The sequence below is a fragment of the Agelaius phoeniceus genome, chromosome 15 (assembly GCF_051311805.1).
Source record: "Agelaius phoeniceus isolate bAgePho1 chromosome 15, bAgePho1.hap1, whole genome shotgun sequence".
Taxonomy (NCBI): domain Eukaryota; kingdom Metazoa; phylum Chordata; class Aves; order Passeriformes; family Icteridae; genus Agelaius; species Agelaius phoeniceus.
In genome coordinates, this window is record NC_135279.1 from 2062173 (window position 1) to 2081580 (window position 19408).

The 19408-nt window shown below is 52.2% G+C and overlaps 1 protein-coding gene across 2 annotated transcripts in view; it reads left to right on the forward strand.

The window, feature by feature from the left end:
* Positions 1-19408, forward strand: part of STK10 (serine/threonine kinase 10) — a 44576-nt gene that overhangs the window by 20655 nt on the left and 4513 nt on the right. The window contains exons 3-14 of one of the 2 annotated variants that reach the window (XM_077186450.1): positions 4405-4453; positions 7427-7576; positions 9393-9465; positions 10034-10228; positions 11244-11325; positions 12011-12145; positions 12866-13537; positions 14754-14884; positions 16424-16547; positions 17571-17750; positions 18783-18875; positions 19038-19167. In XM_077186450.1, the coding sequence (XP_077042565.1) occupies positions 4405-4453; positions 7427-7576; positions 9393-9465; positions 10034-10228; positions 11244-11325; positions 12011-12145; positions 12866-13537; positions 14754-14884; positions 16424-16547; positions 17571-17750; positions 18783-18875; positions 19038-19167 (2014 nt within the window). Of the gene's footprint in view, positions 1-4404; positions 4454-4721; positions 4731-7426; positions 7577-9392; positions 9466-10033; positions 10229-11243; positions 11326-12010; positions 12146-12865; positions 13538-14753; positions 14885-16423; positions 16548-17570; positions 17751-18782; positions 18876-19037; positions 19168-19408 lie in introns of those variants that run through there. The other variant, XM_077186451.1, reaches the window with a different exon arrangement.

Genomic DNA, 19408 nt, shown 5'->3' on the forward strand with positions numbered 1-19408 from the left:
ATGCACATTTGGAAGTTGAAAAGGCACATTTGGAAGTTGAAAAGGCACATTTGGAAGTTCCCTGGGCCAGGCAGGGTGGGTCTGGGGGCATGGCAGGGCTCTGTGCCCACTGGGGGCTGCAGTTCTTGTCACGGTGTCACAGAATCACCTGAGGATATCCTGAGCTGGAAGGGACCCTCCAGGATCATCAAAGTCCAGCTCCTGACCCTGCACTGGGCCCCCAGGTTAAAACTGATTCATTAATGCAGATAAAACCCAAAATCTGGGCTGTCCCCAGAGCCAGCCTGGACAACCCCAGCCCCTGCAGCCTCCCACTGTGTGAGAGAAGCTGGGCCAGGTGTGATGGGTGGCAAGGAGGGAGCTGACAGCATTTCCTTCCCCAGCTCTCTGCAAGGGCTCTCTCTCCATGTGCTCCCACCCTCCCATCTTCCCCCTCCTGCCCACACAACAATCCCACACATGATGGGCAGAGGGGTCTGAACCCTTTCCATGACCTCCTGAAGGCTCTCAGTGAGATTCCTTGACTGCTGCAGGGCTGTAGTGCAGAGCCAGCACAGCATTTCCCCCTAACCCCATGAGTGTTCACAGATACTCAGAACACCAACAGGGAGCAAACCCACACAGGGCTGGCCCTGGGGGCTCTGGAGCCCCTCTGTGACCCCAGGCTCCTCGAGGAGCTCTGCACAGCCCCAGGAGAAGCCTGCAGGGACCCTCACCTGCAGTGCCCTGGCACCCCTGGGCTGCCAGCCCTGCCCTCAGGTGCCCCCAGGGCCACCCCTGGCAGGAGCTTTCCCACCTGGTGCCTTCTGCTGTCCACCCCCTGGCCCCTCCTGCCTGCCAGGGAAGGGTCTGTGGGCACTGCCCTCTGGGTAAGAGCCAAACCCTGCTGGGGCCAGCAGCTGTCCCACCCTTGGCCACTGGGCACTGTTTGGTGACATTATCTCTCAAGATAAGCTTTTTATGTGTGGTTTTTCTCTTTGTTTTAGCCATGCAGAAAGTTCCAGGCGTTCAGACATGCCCAGGAGGCAGGAGTGGGAGGAGTGAGCTGGGCCTTGGTGCCAGCTTGGGGGTACCTGGGCAGGAGAGGATGCTCCTGGTTTGCCAGACCCCAAATGCTTCCAGATCCTGCTGTGGTGAGCACGGGATTAGGATTAAGAGCCATAGGGAAAATCGAGGTGACCACCCTTGAACTTGAGTGGACTTTCTCTTATTAATTTAAATTTAATGTTGATCAGTACCTGGGCAGGAGAGGCTGCTCCTGGTTTGTCAGAGGCTGTCCCTTGGTTTTTGTCACCCAAAATGCCTCCAGATCCTGCTGTGGTGAGCACAGGATTAGGATTAAGAGCCATAGGGAAAATCTAGGTGACCACCATTGAACTCAAGTGGACTTTCTCTTATTAATTTAAATTTAATGTTTATTAGTACTTGGGCAGGAGAGGCTGCTCCTGGTCTGTCAGACCCCAAATGCTTCCAGATCCTGCTGTGGTGAGCACAGGATTAAGATTAAGAGCCATAGGGAAAATCGAGGTGACCAGCAAAGCCCTTTAACTTGAGTGGACTTTTATTAATTTAAATTTAATGTTTATTAGTACCTGGGCAGGAGAGGCTGCTCCTGGTTTGTCAGAGGCTGCTCCTTGGTTTTTTGTCACCCAAAATGCCTCCAGATCCTGCTGTGGTGAGCACAGGATTGAGATGATCCATGGGAAAAATCGAGGTGTCCACCATTGAACTTGAGTGGACTTTCTGTTATTAATTTAAATTTACTATTTATTAGTACCTGGGCAGGAGAGGCTGCTCCTGGTCTGTCAGAGCCCAAATCCTTCCAGATCCTGCTGTGGTGAGCACAGGATCAAGATAAGCCATGGGAAAAATCGAGGTGCCCACTATTTAACTTGAGAGGAATTTCTCTTATGAATTTAACTTTAATGTTGGCCGTTGCAGAGGTTTTTTGAAAAGGAAAGGTTTTGTGGTGTCTGCCTGCAGAGCTCTGTGCTTTTGTTTTGTTTCACATGTTTTATTCAAGCTGTCACAGAGGTTTTCACAGGTACTGAGAGCAAGTTCCTTTCTCTGTCAACCCCGCTGCCCAAATCTGCTGTGTGTGTGCAGCCAGAGCATCCCCTGGAGCTGGGAGTGAGCCCAGGGGGTTCTGGGCCCCTTGGCTGGGGCTGATTTGGGGCTGGGCGCTCTGCCTGTGCCTGTCACTCTGTTGTGTGGCTCAGATAACTCAGAAATGGAGCTACCAGTGACTCTTGGGGTGGTTGTAATGGACTGGAGGCCAAAACAGGGATGGTGGATTCGTAGGAGCTTCGATGTGGCACAGGAACCCTGTGTCCCCCCAGCTGCCTGGGCTGAGGAAGTCCCTGGGTTTCCTGGGACAGTGATTTCCTCTGCACAAAAATCCTGGAAGTCCCTGGGTTTCTTGTGCACAGGAAATCATCAGGAACAGGATGTTTGCTGCCTGCACACCCACAGGGCCCCGAGCAGCAGCAGCAGCAGCAGCAGGAGGAGCTGTGGGTGCTCCCAGCTCTCACACAGCTGCTGATGTCACCTCCATGGCAGAGCCCTCTCCAGGCTGGCCCTGCTCCCGAAGGAAGTGTGCTCAGAGGGTGATCTGGGACACTGCCAGCTCTGTTTGTTTAAATTGCATTTCTGGGGCTGAAACCAGCTCGTTATTTTTTTAGCTGCCCTGGTCACACCCAGAATTATTCATTGACATCTCTGCCCTTGTTGAAAATGCACATTTGGAAGTTGAAAATGGGACATTTGGAAGTTGAAAATGGGACATTTGGAAGTTGAAAATGCACATTTGGGAGTTTCCTGTGTTCCCAGTGCCCAGCTGCAGCCTGCTGGGCCTGGATGGACACACAGGCTCACGCTGCTGCAGAGGGACTGGTGCTGCTCATTTCCTCATTGCCAGGCTGCAAACCTGGCTGGAATTTTGTGAGGTTTGCTCTGAGGAGCCCAGGAAGGGCTGGTGGCCGCTGCTGGTTTATTCTGCTCTGATGAATGTGGTGAGGAGCACCACAAAAGCAATGGGCTGGAATGGTGCTCCTGGGGCTCTTTGGGGTGACAGTGGGGCACAGGGCAGTTCTGTGCCTGGGGATAATTCCTGCCCTTCCATGTGCTCAGGAAGCTGCTGGAGCTCTGGCTCAGGGTATTAAACAACAAGCAAGTGTTGTTATGTCCCACTGCTGCTCTGCTGGCCCCATCCCTGCTGCCAGGCTTCCACCTGCATGCGTGGGCATGGGTTCTCCTGGTTTGGGGATGGTTCTGTTGTCTTCTTCCCAAATATTTCTCTCCCTGGCCCCTGGTTATTCTCCTCCAGTGGTGCCCCTGTCACACCTGCCTGGGTTTGTCCCCTCAGTTTGTCCCTCTCTGCCTCCTTGGCCCTGGGCTGATTGCCCAGAGCAGCTCCAGTCCTGCTCCTGCTCCCCATTGTCTCCCAGCAGGTGACAGGGGTGGGATGTGGCTTTCCTGGGGCTGCAGGATCAAACCATGGGAAATGGATCTCAAACCTTCTCCCCTGAGCTCCTGGGCCAGTGCTTGGAGCTGCTCTGAGTGACGTGAGCCCCTCTGGATGGGTTCAGAGAGCTGAGCTGAGCTGTAAACACAGCTCAGGGCTGTCCTCAGAGTCACCTCTGGCATTTCACCACTCTGGAATGCTGCCCTGTGTCACCTCCACGAGGAGGAGAGCTGCTTGGAGAGGTGAAGCAGCTCTTGTCCCCTGTAATCCCTGGCTGCTTGAAATTGCAATCAGTTGATGTGAGCAGGGGATTGCTGAGCCTGTGCAGAGCTGAGGGGAGAGGATCTGCATCCCTGAGGTGCTGGGGACCACTCATGGCAAGCAGATGTGTGGGACTGGCAGGGCTCTGCACATCCCTGGGGAAAAATGGCAGCATCTGGGGAATGTGCTCACCCTGTTTATTGACACGCTTTCCCCTCAAACTGCTCCAAATAAGAGAGCAACAAACGACTGAGCAATGTGGGGAAATGAAACCAGCTAAAAAACCCTTCCCTAAAGACACAAGAGCCCTCCCCATCGCTCACTTGGCCGGGAAAACCCTGCCTGAAGCCTCTCAGCCACGTCAGCTTGCAGCTATGACAGTTATCCCACCCTGCTGGCAGTGCTGCTCCCAAGGCAGGGGAGGGATGGAAACAGGGGCAGCCCCAAATCCTGAGGCTGCTGCTGGGCTGGGCAGCAGCTCCGGGGCTGCTGGGGGTGCCCCAGCCCCGGGAGGGTCGCTGGGAGCTGGGCAGAGGGTGGCACCTGAGCCCGGGGCTGGCAGCTCCTGGCAGTGCCCAAGGGGAGCTCACAAGGCAGGGCAGGGAATCCAGCCCAGCTCTGCTCCCCTCCCCTCGCCCAGTGGGACCCAGCCTGACCTTAACCCTCTCTTTGCCCCCCAGATCATGATCGAGTTCTGCCCGGGCGGGGCCGTGGATGCCACCATGCTGGGTGAGTGCAGCTGTGCCCTCTGGGCATTTCCAGCAGGTGACAGGGGTGGGATGCCACCATTCCAACCATGCCACCATGCCACCATTCCACCATGCTGGGTGAGTGCAGCTGTGCCCTCTGGGCATTTCCAGCAGGTGACAGGGGTGGGATGCCACCATGCCACCATGCTGGGTGAGTGCAGCTGTGCCCCCTGGGCATTTCCAGCTGGTGACAGGGGTGATAAGGGTGGGATGCCACCATGCCACCATGCCACCATGCCACCATGCCACCATGCTGGGTGAGTGCAGCTGTGCCCCCTGGGCATTTGCAGCCCCCTGGCACCAGGAGCAGCCCTCAGACACATGGCAGGCATGGGTGCCACCGCTGCCCTTTCTCTCCCAGGGGTTTGCCTGTTTCCATCCCCTCAGCAGAAGGTGTGGCAGCTCTGGGGGAGTTTTTGGGCTATTCTAATGTCCTTTTGTGGTTTAAAGCTGCTGGGATCAGCAGGGGTGGGGACAAGGGAGGGTCTGGCTTCAGGGGAAAGCTGAATTTCAATATTTGTCTGCTGGGGGCACTGGGATCCCATTCCCACAGCTCCCAGCAGGCTGAGATGTTGAAGCTGGGTTCCTGTCAAGGTGAATTTCCCCAGCTGCTCTTGCTGACTTTTCTGTGTGGTATCAGGCATTGTGAGGCACACAGAGCTCTGCTGAACTGCAGTTTGCAGCAATCTCCCCTCTCCCAACTCCTCCCTCGCAGAGAGAGCTGCTGGGAGCATGGATGGTGGCTGCACCCCAAAAGAGCCCTGGCTGGGGGCAGCAGATGTGACACTGACACCACCCTGCCAGGGCCCTGGGACAGAGCCACATCTCCCCGGGGGTTACTCCTTGTCAGCCCTGATCCCTCCAAAGGCCTCACTTGCTTTTTATTCCCGAATTTATCATCTTTAACTCAGCCCTTGAACCTCATCCCTCCTTTAAGGAACTCTAAAGCTGCTCCAAATCACTGCATGAAGAAATACCTTTCCTGAAGTGCTGGAGGGAGTGATGCCTTCCCATGGGAAACCTCAGCAGCGGGGTTTTACCCATCTCTTGGGACACAAAAATGCTCCTGAGCATTCCTGGCTCCTCTCTGGAGGACCTGGCAGGGGCAGCAGAGAAAACCATGAGAGAGCAGCCTGGCTGTAGCTCTGTGACCCCTGAGTGAGGGTGAGGAGGAGCTGGAGCTCAGGAATGCTCCCAGAATTAGTAAATCCAGAATTAGTAAATCCCAGAATTAGTAAATCCAAGAATTCCAGAAATGCTGAATGCTGCCTGGTCCACCCCTCCCATCCCCACCTGCAGCTGGGGTTTGCCCTTCAAAATCTTATGTACAAAACCCGTGGCCCAGTGGAACTTCTTTTTGCCAGATGGAGGGTGAAAATCATCAGCTTTTCCCAGAGCAGGGGAGACATTGGTGAGGAGAGGAGGAGCAAAGTGGCTGAGCCAGCAGCCCCAGGCCGTGGTGAAGGTCCTTGCTCTGAGCAAACATCTGGCCCAGTTGCTGGGGTCCCTCCATCAGCCCCATCTGCTGCTGGCTGAGCCCTTCTGGAGGAGGGATCTGCTGAGGGAGGGAGGGCAGCTCAGGAGATGCTGCCCATCTGGAGGGGGGTGATGCTCTGCAGAGCTCTCACCCTGGCCTGGTGGAGGTGGCCCAGCAGAGCTCAGAGTTAATTATATTATATTAGTATATATATATATATATATATAATTATAATTAATTATAATTAATATATGTAATATATTAATTATATTATTATAATATATACAATTATAATTATATATTATATATAATTATATATTAATATAATTATATAAAATTATATAACTATATATATAGTTATATATAACTAATATAATATATATATAAATATACTGAACTATATAATATAACTATATATATAACTATATAATAATATAACTATATATAATATATAGTTATATATATTATATATATAATATAATATAAGTTATATATATAAGTTATATATATATAATATATATATAATAAATTATATATATATAATATAACTATAAATATACTGAACTAATATAATATAAGTATATATTATATTAGTTCAGTATATTATATCAGTCTTCTGAGAACATGGAGTCAGATTCATTCCTTCCTGCCACGAGGGACCCCAGAAAATACCACACCTGAGTGTGCTGGCATTGAGGGATGCTCCTCTGCTGCCTCCCCAGGGACAGCTGGAGCTGCATCTGCAGGGTTTGGGTGTCCCTGAGTGTGCTGGTATTGAGGGATGCTCCTCCCCAGGGAGGTCACTGCTGTCCCTGTGAGCACCAGAAATGGCATCACTGAATCACAGAGCATCCTGAGCTGGGAAGGACACACAAAACCCAGCTCCTGGCTCTGCACAGGACAGCCTCAAGAACCCCATCATGTGCCTGAGAGTGTCCAGGCACTCCTTGAACTCTGGTGCTACCCAGACCAGCAGCTCAGAGCAGTGGCTGGGGATAACCCTGCTGAGCATTTCAGTCCTGTTCCTTTGGGAAGTGCTGCGTGTCCCTGGGGATGTTTGGGGGGCTGCACTGCACCCCCACAGCAGGGACCATTCCCTGGGTCTCCTTTCCCTGGGCTTCTTGCCTGTGCTGAGCCAGTGCAGCTCCCTCCTCTCACAGAAGCATGTCTGCCTCCCCAAATTGTCAGGGAATTTGGGGTTCTGACCCCATCCCAAGCATTTCTGGCTCCTCCTCCTCATCCTCTCCCCCACTGTCCCAGTGAGCATTCCCAGCAGCTCCAGGAGGTGGAAATCCTGCTGCAAGTGCTGTCTCAGGGAATAAATCACCTTTACAAGCTGCTTTCCATCATCCCCTGCTGCTCTGACACAGGGCCAGTGGCTTTGCCATGTCCTGCTGGGTAACCTGGCCCTTCCTGCTGCTCAGGTGAGCATCCCTTGATCCCTGTCCTGTCTGACCCCCCTGTCCCTCCCTGCAGAGCTGGACAGGGGCCTGACTGAGCCCCAGATCCAGGTGATCTGCCGCCAGATGTTGGAAGCTCTGCACTACCTGCACAGCAAAAGGATCATCCACAGGGACCTGAAGGCTGGCAACGTGCTCCTCACCCAGGATGGGGACATCAAGCTGGGTGAGTCAGTCCCTGGCACCTCCCCAGGGACAGCTGGAGCTGCATCTGTAGGGTTTGGGTGTCCCTGAGTGTCACTGTCATATCTTCTGAAAAATTCCTTCACCGGGATTTGTTCTCCTGGGAAGCTGAGAAGCCTCAGAGAAAAAAAAAAGGAAAACAATAATTACCTGCTTTGCTTCTCCTGTGTTTTGCTGCTCTCTGGAATGTGGTTTGGACATTTGTTTACCAACAGGTGGTTGTTGGATTGGTTTCCTGTGAGTTGTTTTGACTTCGTGACCAATCACAGCCAGCTGTGTTGGGACTCTGGAAGGAGTCATGAGTTTTTCAGTATTATCTTCCAGCATTCTGTCTGTATCTTTTCTCTATTCTTTAGTATAGTTTAGTATAGCATGTATGATATAATATAATATAATATAATATAATATAATATAATATAATATAATATAATATAATATAATATAATATAATATAATATAATATAATATAATATATTTTCAATGTAATATAATATATTTTCAATGTAATATAATATATTTTTAATATAATATAATATATTTTTAATATAATATATTTTAATATAATATAATATATTTTTAATATACCATACCATAACAGCCTTCTAAGAACATGGAGTCAGATTCATTCCTTCCTGCCATGGGGGACCCCAGAAAATACCACACCTGAGTGTGCTGGCATTGAGGGATGCTCCTCTGCTCCTCCCCAGGGACAGCTGGAGCTGCATTTGCAGGGTTTGGGTGTCCCTGAGTGTGCTGGCCTTGAGGGATGCTCCTCTGCACAAGGAGGGGAAGGTTTTATTCCATGGAAAGGCAAATGGAGCTGCAGCCCCCAGGGCACAGCCAGCTCAGACCCCCTGATGCATTTCTCCTCCCTGGGTTTATTTAATCCCTCTCTGAACCCGATTTCTGTGGGTTTTGGCCTGCTGAGCATCCTGAGCAGGGTTGCCAGCTGGCAGGGCTGGGAGCTGGAGCAATTCCTCTTATCTGCACAGCAGCTTTGGTGGTGACAGGGGCAGCCTTGCCAAAGGGTTCCTTTGCCAGCTCGCTCTGCTCTGGAGCTGAACTGGGGGAGGAGAGGCTGGATTTGTCTGCAGGACAGGCAGGGACACCCTGAGCTCAGGCTGGGCATGGGTGACAGCTCCTCCAGCTGCCCCCAGGGCTGTCCCAGAGAGCAAACCCACCTGGGCTGGGCTCTGGGCCCCCTCCAGGTCTGACCGCTTCCATTTGGGCTGAGCTCAGATGGGACAAAATCAGGGAGAGGCATCTTGCAGTGGCTGGGAGGGAAGGAATGGAACAGCAGTTTGGGGTTTCTGCTCTAAAATCAGCCTTTTTGCTAGGAAATAAATCCTGAAATCTGCTGTGGTGGAATGGAGCAGCATTTTGGTTTTTCTGCTCTAAAATCAGGCTTTTTGCTAGGAAATAATAATGAAATCTGCTATGGAGGAATGTAACAGCACTTTGGGTTTTCTGCTCTAAAATCAGGCTTTTTGCTAGGAAATAATAATCAAATCAGCCATGGAGCTGCTTTTTTTTTTGCAGCAAAGAGCTCCATTTCCTCACAGACGTGTAAAGTTTGGCAGGAGGGGGTTGTTGTGCCTGTTTTATAGCACATGGGAGAGGAAAACCCTGGGGGTCATGTAGCCCAAACCAAGCTGAATTCCTGATGCTCGGCTCAGAGGACACAGCCCCGTGACATCAGTGTGTGTTGTTTGCTTTCCAGTCTGTGTCTCAGCCAAGTGTGCTAACTCAGAAGGGTTTTTCAGCTTTCCTCCAGCCTCTAATGTTACTGCTCTTTGCAGCTGACTTTGGGGTGTCTGCCAAGAACGTGAAAACCCTGCAGAAGCGAGATTCCTTCATTGGGACCCCTTACTGGTGAGTCCCCCGCTCCTGAAGGGCTTCACTCCTGAACACCAGGTTTGCTCTGAAGCTTTGGGCTGTGCTGGGCCACGCTGCCTTAGGGTGGGAGGATCTGCATGAGGATTCTTGGCCATTTTCTTGCACACTTCAAGGTTTTTCCCTGCCTGAGCAGCTGCGAGCAGCCCGTGCGCTGCAGAGGGGTCGCAGTGCTCCAGGCTTGTAGCGAGGGTCACACGAGGGTGTTCCCCCCATCCCGGGGCTGAGATGGGCTTTGAAGCCACTCCAAGCACATGGGGACGAGTCCCTGCCCCAGAAGCACAACCTCTAAATCGCCCCAGCTTGCTGGAAGAGTGGAATTGCGGGGATTGATTGATGCTCTGAGGCAACATCCGTGCCAGATGTCAACGGCCTGGGGGTTTTCTGGGGAGCAGGGAGGGGGCTGCACCCCGTGGAAAAGATGCTGCTGCTTCTGAAGCCCGGGGCTGGGGGGAAGAGCTGTGTTTCCTGCAGCTCTGTGGGTTATTTGTGGGTTCTTTCATTGCTGCTGCCAGGCCTCACCCCGGCCCCGCTCTGCCCCTCGCAGGATGGCCCCGGAGGTGGTGATGTGTGAGACCATGAAGGACACTCCCTACGACTACAAGGCTGACATCTGGTCCCTGGGCATCACCCTGATCGAGATGGCTCAGATTGAGCCCCCCCACCACGAGCTGAACCCCATGAGGGTCCTGCTGAAGATCGCCAAGTCCGACCCGCCCACGCTCAGCTGCCCCTCCAAATGGTGAGGGGGAGCCCAGGGGCACCTCCCAGCTCACACAGCAGGAAAAACCAGTTGGCTTTAGCAGTTTTCCTTCATTTGGGTCGGGGTTTAGCTGTGTTCCAGCTCCAGCTGTGCGCAGGGGGCTGGGGAGGCAGTGCTGGCTGAGGGCAGGATGCTCACACTGTGCTCTCAGTGTCCAGGCAGCACAGGGAGAGCTGCTGCTCACCCACAGACCCCCCAGAACCAGGGGTGACCCCTTGGCTGTTCTCAAAACAACCTGTGTATATGAAAGGCAGATTTTTCTCTAAAGCTGGAGATGGCCAAGAGCTCCAGAATTGCTTTCCCTGAAGTCTGGATGCCATTTCTTCACGTAAAGGAAAAATAGACAGTTAATTTAAAGAAAACAAGCCACTAATTTCCATTTATTTATTTATTTAATTAATTAACTTATTTCTAAATCATAAAAGCTGCTGCAGGTGAGCCAGCAGCGAATGACTGGCAGAGCCCTGGAGTCACAGCAGTCCCAGGGATTGTCACAGGCAGCAGCCAGGGTGGGAGCTGCCTCTGGAGCTGCCCACAAGTGACATCAAGGCCACGCTCTGCAGCTCAGAGCTGCACTTTGCAGGCTGAGGGTGCCCTCCTATGGGGTTCCTGCTCCTTCACAGCCACCCTGCCCAATGGGGCTCTGGGGATGGCTCCTTGTCCCCAAGCAGCTGCTGCTGCCATGGGCTCCCTTGGGGGACAGCTGCTGTGTCCTGCCCTACCTCTGCCCATGCCTGGCACACAGGGGTATGGGCTCAGTCCCCACCATCTGCTGCCAGCACAGGAAAAGGCAAAACCTGGTCCCTGACCTGGCCCTGTTACTGCTTCTCATACAAACAATCAGAATTACTGAGCACAGGGTTTCCCATGGGAGCAAAATGCTGATTATGGCCAGTTGCAAGCTGGGGCAGAACCTGCTGAGGGATCAAGCTGATCCCTCTGCTATTTGAGGCCTTTCCTGTGCTGAGTTTCTCACCACCAGCTGTGTTTGAAGGTCCCTGGAGTTCAGAGATTTCCTGAAGAAGGCGCTGGACAAGAACCCAGAGACCCGGCCCAGTGCTGCCCAGCTGCTGGAGGTAGGGACCAGACCAGTGATCCCAGACTGGATTCACATCATTTCTGTCTTGTTTAGAAAGTTCATAGCACTTTTCAGCCACTAAAACTGTCCAAAAAGCATCAGCAATGTTTCTCCCTTTGGAGCAACCTGTGGACACCATCTGGAACAGAAGCAGCTCCTGAAAACACCCCTGTGGCAGCCAGCTTGGGCTGTGCCTGGTTAGCCCTGACTGAAATTCAATTCCTTTCCTCCTGTCCCTTCCCAAAATCACAGCAAAAACTGGAAGCTGCTGTGAGGAGTGTGATCCCAGTGCTGTGAGCAGTGATCCCAGTGCTGTGAGCAGAGTGATCTCATGCTGTGAGCACTGAGTGATTCCAGCCCCATTCCAATTTAACCTTCCCCAGGCTCTCTTTGCTCCCAGGGATCCTGCCCTGCTCATGGTGACATTCTGTGGGCAGATGTCCCTTGTCTAAATCCCACTGCTGTTTTTTTGGGGGGGAGCTGCTGCCATAAAGCAGCTTTGGGGAGCATCTGAGGTTCAGTGTGCCCTGAAGCTCAGCCAGCTTCTCTCCTGTGAATTCCTGTGCGGGTAAATCCCAGTGACAGTGCAAGGAACCCTCACGTCTCTGAAAGCCCAAAGCCCTCCTTGGGCTCACAGGGTGTGACTTTGGCCACCTGACATTTTCCCTGTGCTTGGTTTTCAGCATCCCTTTGTCAGCAAGGTCACCAGCAACAGGGCCCTGCGGGAGCTGGTGGCCGAGGCCAAGGCTGAGGTGATGGAGGAGATCGAGGACAGTCGGGATGAAGCAGAGGAGGATGACTCCTCAGAGTCTGCCTCGGTGAGCAGCTGCACCACCGTGGCTGTGCTGGGGGAAAGAACCTGGAGATTTTTTCAGCTTTCAAAAACTGGTTTGGGTCACGTCAGGTGGAGGGGAAGTGGTTGATCAGCCAGGGAGGGGCTGGGTTTTGGTGGCTGCCAAGGGCATGGAGAAATAATGGGATGGTCCAGTGCCCACTCACAGGAGGGGCTCATGATAAGTGGTTAAAAAACAAAAGGAAAAGGGAAAAAAAAAAAAAAAAAAAGGGAAGTAAGCCCTGCTGCAGGCTGGAGAAACTGGAAGGGAAGCAAACCCAGCAGCACATGGAGGGATCACCAGCCCAAGGAGGGAGCTGGGCACATCTGCCCCTGGGCTGGGCTCTTTGCAGGGGACACCTCAGGGCTGCTTGGGGACGTGTCTCAACCTCCCTCCTCTGTCACAAAGGAAAGTGGCTCCTCCACAGTGGAGTTAGCCATGGGAAAAGGAGTTTGGTGTGCAAATTCCTCATCTGCCTCTTAAGGATGTGCAGGTTCTGGGGCTTTTTCATTGCTCCTCTTCCTTCCCCCCAGGATCCTTGGGGCCACAAACCTGGGGAAGGATGGAAGCATCCCAGGGCAGATGTCCTGAAAGGGACATTCCCTGCCAGTTCAGTTCAGGGTTACCTTGCTGTGCCTTGTAGTCCTTGCAGTTGTGTTGAGTGGTGGTGCCAAAGCCAACATCTGCCCTTGCCTGTCCTTGCAGCCCCCTGGGAAGCACAAGAGGGACCCCTCTGAGGTGAGCCAGCTGAGCTTTGATGGGGAGAAACATCCAGACTCATCCTTGCCCAAAGCCCTGAACGGCTCCATGGGGACTGGCAAGGACACCACAGAGGGCCAGAGCCACAAAGCCTCAGACAAAGGGGTGAGCAGTGACAGTGACAAACCGGAGAGCAACCACTCCACAAAACCCAGCTCGGCCTCCTCGGCCACCCAGGACAAGCCGGACATCATCCTGCAGCCAGGACATTTGGGAAACTCAACGGAGGGGAGCAAGGAGCCCAGGCCAGGCAGGGAGGAGAGGAAGAGCCTTGAGGAGAGGAAGAGCCTTGAGGAGAGGAAGAGCCTTGAGGAGAGGAAGAGCATTGGGGAGGGGAAGAATGAGGATAGGAAGAGCCTTGGGGAGAGGAAGAGCCTTGGAGAGAGGAAGAGCATGGGGGAGAGGAAGAGCATGGTGGAGCGACCAGAGAGTGTTTTCCTGGAGAACTTCAGTGAGGAGAAGCTGGCCAATGGAAGCCTGGAGCCCCTGGGGCCATTCCCCCACTCCAAGAGGGACTCAGACTCCGGCAGCACTTCGGCCTCCGAGAGCATGGACCTCACCATCTCCTTGTCTGCTGACCTGTCCCTCAACAGGGAGAGTGGCTCCATCTCCCTCAAGGTGAGAGCGGTGCCACAGGGTGCTGGAGAAGGTGCAGGAGGGAGGAACCCTTCCCCAGGGAAAGCTTCCCAGGGTTTGCTTTGCATGCTGCCTGTCCCAGCTGAGCTCAGGCCAGCACAGCAGGCTGGGTGCAGCTGTGCCAGGGGATGTGGCATGTCCTCAGGTGAAGGAGGAGCTCTTGGTGGAGCTGCTGAAGGTTCATGTGTCCTCTTCTGTGCCAGGCCACTGAAACCTAGGGGAGGTCTGATGTCTTGTGTCTATTTTGTGTGCAGTAACCACACCATGGCCCTGACTTGTCCTTGCTCAGGGGTGAAACCCCAAATGGGGCTTCCTAAAGGTTATCCATAGTCCATCACTCTGCTACTCTTCCTTAGCACTCCTGATCCCAGGGAAAAGCTCATCTGGGCTTGTGCCTCTCAGTTTTCCCAACCTGCCCTGCATCTGGCCTGGTTTGTGTCAGCAGGGACTGCACAAAGACCTCCCAGGCTTCTTGGCTTTTGCTAAAGCTTCCTAGAGCCTGGGAATGCCTGGCCTGGAGCTGCCCAGGTCAGCAGGGCTTCGAGGAAGAGGCAAAATAACTGGAATGGTATTTGCTGAGCTCCAGGAGAAGAAATGCTGTGACTTGAGGGGGCAGAGGGATGTGTTGCACAAGATCTTTGTCACACTGCCCGCATGAGTGAGAGGTTCCCGGCACAGAAACGTGCCTGAAAACCTTTCTTGGCAAAACCTTCCCCACCTCCTGCTGGGAGCTGGAGAGCCAACATCCCCCAGAGCAGCCTGCAATCCCTAATTATTGGAAATGTGGTGCTCTTGCACAGGAATTTCCTCCTCCTCCTCCTCCTCCTCCTTTCTAGGACACCTGGAATCCTTGAGGAGGAGGAATACGATGCCACACAGAGATCTGCTCTCTGAGTTGGTCTTGAGAAGGGTAAAGGAGTTTTCCTTTTGGTTTTTCAGGGAGTAAGCCATGTGAGGAAGGTGAGGAAGGGTCTTTGGGAGGTGGGTCAGGTTTCTTCAGGGTGGAAGTGCTGCTGCTCCATGCTTTGGTAGCCAGGCCGCATCTCCAAATTCACTGATGGCTTGTGCTCTGTGTGGCTTCCTTCTGTATGTTCCTCATGAATAGCAGGGCACTAAAATTGCTCTGGGGGCCCCAGTGCAGCTCTTGCAGCCCTGGGGAGCTGCTTCAGGGCCCCTCCTCTCCCCCCTGCCACCCCAGGACTCCCGGCTGCAGAAGAAGACCCTGAAACGCACCCGCAAGTTCGTGGTGGACGGGGTGGAGGTGAGCGTCACCACCTCCAAGATCATCAGCGAGGACGAGAAGAAGGATGAAGAAATGAGGTTCCTCAGGCAAGTGGGGCGCTGGGAAGGAGGAAAAGCAGGGTTTTCCTCTCCCTGAGCTAATCCAGGAGTGACCTAAAATCCTCTTGGTTGTCTTGGTCCCACTTGGGCAGGGGAAGGAGGGATTCAGCTCAAGATGCAGCAAGGCTGTGACAAGGGGAGGTTTGTTGTGGCTGGCTCTGTCCTCTGGGGATGCCTGAACGTGTCCCCAGGGCTGCAGATGCCTGGCTCAGTGGAAATTAGCTGGGAAATCTTCTCAAGATGTTCCTCTCCCTTTTGTTCTCAAATCTCCTCAGATTTCATTAACAGAATGGCCAAGGGAGTTGTAAACTCCTGGAGCATTATTTAATATTCATGGGTGTATCCTCCCTGCTTGATGACTCCTTTGCAGATCTTGCAGCTTTCAAACCTCCCTGACTTATCCTCAGAAAGAGGAGCTGCTGTTTCTAGCACTGAAATGAAAAGGCCCTTAAAATAATTAAAATACAAATTGTTTCATTTGATGCCCAATTCCAGGCTCCCTTGTGCTGCTCTCGGGGACTCCCTGAGAGGATAATTTATCCTAAACACTGTGTCCCTGTGGCTGCCTTATTCCTCAGCCCCAGTATCAGATTTATGTAAAAGCTCATTTACTGGTGAGCTGGATGAGGGGAGGGATGGGTCAGAATTTGGGAAAAATGCCCTTTTTGCCACCCAGGTGTGAATAAGAATGGATACAGAGCACAGAGGCCAGGCCAGAGCAGTCCAGCTTGGTGTTAGCATTCAAAACCACATAATCACATCAGTGATTATATGTGGTGCTTTTTATTTAAGAGCTCTGAGAATTGGGGTAGTTTCCACCCAAATCTGATTCCGACCATACATTCGAGGTGAACGTGTTTTATACTCTAGCATTATATAACTTTCATGTTTAATAATTAAACTTATATTGTTCTATTGTATACACAGATTTCAGCTAAACATAGCTTCTCATGGTTCCCCCCTAAATTTCTAACATGGTTTCTCATGATTCTTCTTATGATTATACAATAATTATATTTAGTTGCTAAACAATCCTCACATCTAACAATTATATCATTTATCATACTGCTTACGCAGGTGCAGTGATCTGAGAAAACACAAAGCCCAACATTTTCAAAGTCTGTCTTTAACATTGTCCAGGGCTCCACTATCACTGGGACTTGAGGAGCAGTGAGCACTAACCCAGCTGGCACAATGGGTATTTGGGTATTTGGGCTGCTGGGGGACACCAGTGCCTGCAGAACCCCCTCAGGAGCCTTGCCAGGGCTCGTTTGGGAAGCTGTGAACGCTAAAGGGCCTTACCTGTGGGAGCAGGTGGTTTTCCAGCAGTTCCCATGAGCAGCATCTGCTCCCTGCAGTGTCCCAGAGCCTGGAGCACATCAGGCAGCCGGGATCTCCCTCCTGCCCACAGGGTGCTGTGGGCTGCAGCTTCCACTCCCTGTGAAACACTCTGCCTGTGGATGTGCCCATCCCTGCCCTCTGAGCTTGCCTGACCCTGCACCTCTGTGCCCCCCTGCCCCTCTGCAGGCGCCAGGAGCTGCGGGAGCTGCGTCTGCTGCAGAAGGAGGAGCACAGGAACCAGGCCCAGCTGAACAGCAAGCACCAGCTGCAGCAGGAGCAGATGCTGCGGCGCTTCGAGCAGGAGATGATGGTAGGAGGGCAGGGAAAACCCTGGGAATCAGCTGGGAGCCCAACTCAGGGATGCTCTCCAGGTTGCAACAGCCCAGGGCTCACAGGAACCCCTTTGGGCTTTGAAGCATGGATGGAGGATGAAGGTTTTGTGGGCATTAAGCACCCTGGGAAGCACTGGCAGCCTTTGCCTGGCAGGGTGTAGCAGGGAAAGGGTTGTTCTGGACTTTCTCTCTTTAATGATCTTTTCTTTGATGTCTGTTCATGGATACTGTGAGAAACAGTTTATGTTTACAGTGCTGTTGTAATTCACAGGAAAAAAAAAAAACCCTTTAAATAAGAAAGCAGCATGGCCTGAGTGTGACAGCAGGAAATCTGGCAAGGCTTGGAGTGTAAATTGAATAAACTGGCCTCACACATTTGGTCCCTTCTGTTGAAGTAAAATAATATTGTAGCTAATCACACAATGGTGTGGGTTGGAAGGGACCTTAAAGATCTTCTCCTTCCATGGCACAGGGGCAGTGCTGGAACACAGAGCTCCAAATGTTGTGAGGCATTGGTTGGAAGTTTCCCTCATCTGTAAAGAGGCTCAATGTTGGAGCACAAAGCTCCAAACACTGTGAGGTGTTGGTTGGAAGTTTCCTTTCTCTGTGAAGAGGCTCAGTGTGCTCCAAACATTGTGAGGTATCAGTTGGAAGGTTTCCCTCCTCTGTAAAGAGGCTCAATGTTGGAGCACAGAGCTCCAAACCTTGTGAGGCGTTGGTTGGAAGTTTCCCTCCTCTCTAAAGAGGCTCAAGGTGCTCCAAACATTGTGAGGTGGTGGTTGGAAGTTCCCTCCTCTGTAAAGAGACTCAGTGTTGGAGCACAGAGCTCCAAACTTCATGAGGTGTTGGTTGGAAGTTTCCCTCCTCTCTAAATAGGCTCAACCCAAGCAACAACAACCCCCTGCCCACCCCTTTTATTTTTTCCTCTTTTCACTTTTCTTTTTAAACTTTCGGAACGCAACGAAGCGAGAACCCTAACCCTAACCCTCTTTCCTGGGCAGGCAAAGAAGAAGTTCTACGACACGGAGCTGGAGAACCTGGAGAGGCAGCAGAAGCAGCAGATCGAGAGGATGGAGCAGGAGCACGGGCTGCGGCGGCGCGAGGAGGCCAAGCGCATCCGCCTGGAGCAGGAGCGCGACCACGCGCGCTTCCTGGAGCAGCTCAAGCAGATGAAGAAGGAGGTGAAAGTTTGGGCATGGGAGGGAAGGAAGGTGATGTCCTGCACCTCTTTCTTCCTGAGAAGTTCAGCATTTCTCGTGGCAGGACTTGAGAGGGAAGTGTTTTATGGGGAAAGTCTTGATTTCGGGTGGTTCCTGAGGTGCTTTTGGGTGATTCTTGAGGTGCTCTTGGATGGTTCCTGAGGTGTTTTTGGGTGATTCCTGAGGTGCTTTTGGGTGCTTCCTGAGGTGCTTTTGGGTGGTTCCTGGTCCTGCTCTGCCTGGAGCAGGAGTGCGACCACGCACGCTTCCTGGAGCAGCTCAAGCAGATGAAGAAGGAGGTGAAAGTTTGGGCATGGGAGGGAGGGAAGGTGATGTCCTGCACCTCTTTCTTCCTGAGAAGTTCAGCATTTCTCGTGGCAGGACTTGAGAGGGAAGTGTTTTATGGGGAAAGTCTTGATTTTGGGTGGTTCCTGACGTGCTTTTGGGTGATTCTTGAGGTGCTCTTGGATGGTTCCTGAGGTGTTTTTGGGTGGTTCCTGAGGCCCTATTTTGGTGATTCCTGAGGTGGTTTTTGGATGATTCCTGAGGTGGTTTTTGGGTGATTCTTGAAAACCTTTTGGATGATTCCTGAGGTGTTTTGGCGTGTTTCCTGAGGTTTTTTGGGTGATTCCTGAGGTGTTTTTCGGTGTTTCCTGAGGTGCTTTTGGGTCATTCCTGAAGTTTTTTTGGTGATTCTTGAGGTGCTCTTGGGTGAGTCTTGAGGTCTTTTTGGATGGTTCCTGAGGTGTTTTTGGGTGTTTCCTAAGGTGCTTTTGGGTAGTTCCTGAGGTTTTTGGGTGATTCCTGAGGTGTTTTTTGGATGATTCCTGAGGTTTTTTGGGTGATTCCTGAGGGCCTTTTGGATGATTCCTGAGGTTTTTTTTGGTGATTCCTGAGGTTTTTCGGGTGATTCCTGAGGGCCTTTTGGGTGATTCCTGAGCCGTTCAGTGACTGGAGGTAGGGTTGTTCCTGGCCTAAAGTGCCCTGCAGGGAAATTTAATTTCCTCCCCACAGGTGAAGAACGAGGTTGAGAAGCTGCCACGGCAGCAGCGCAAAGGGAACCTGAAGGCGAAGATGGACGACTTCACCCAGAAAAAACAGACCATGGTGAGACTCAGGGAACATCCCCCAGTCCCAAGACTGGGAAATGTGCAGCAGAATAAAGCATCCTTCCTGCTGGAGGGACTGGCAGGTTCTGAAACACCAGCAGCTGCTTCCCAAGCTGCAGCAGAAGGAGAGCTCATGGTGGCACTGCTGCTTTGTTAACAGGAACAGGAGTTTTTGGCCAAGCAGAAGGAGGACCTGGAGCAGGCCATGAAGAACATCATTGCCCAGAACAAAAGAGAGATCTGTGACAAGGAGCGTGAGTGCCTCAACAAGAAGCAGCAGCTGATGAGAGGTGGGTGGCAAAGGCTGGGAGGGAGGGGAGGGAGTGCTGCAGCCATGGCTTTACCCAGCCCTGGCTCTTCCCACGCAGCAGATGCTGTGACAGAGCTGCAAGCTGGCAGGATGGGATGTGGAAAAAACCAGCCTTGCCAGGTCCTGTCTAAATGTTTAACAATAATAATACTTAGTGCTTTAATCTTCAAAGTGCTTTACAAATATGAACCAATTAGGCTTCATAATTGCAAGAAATCAGG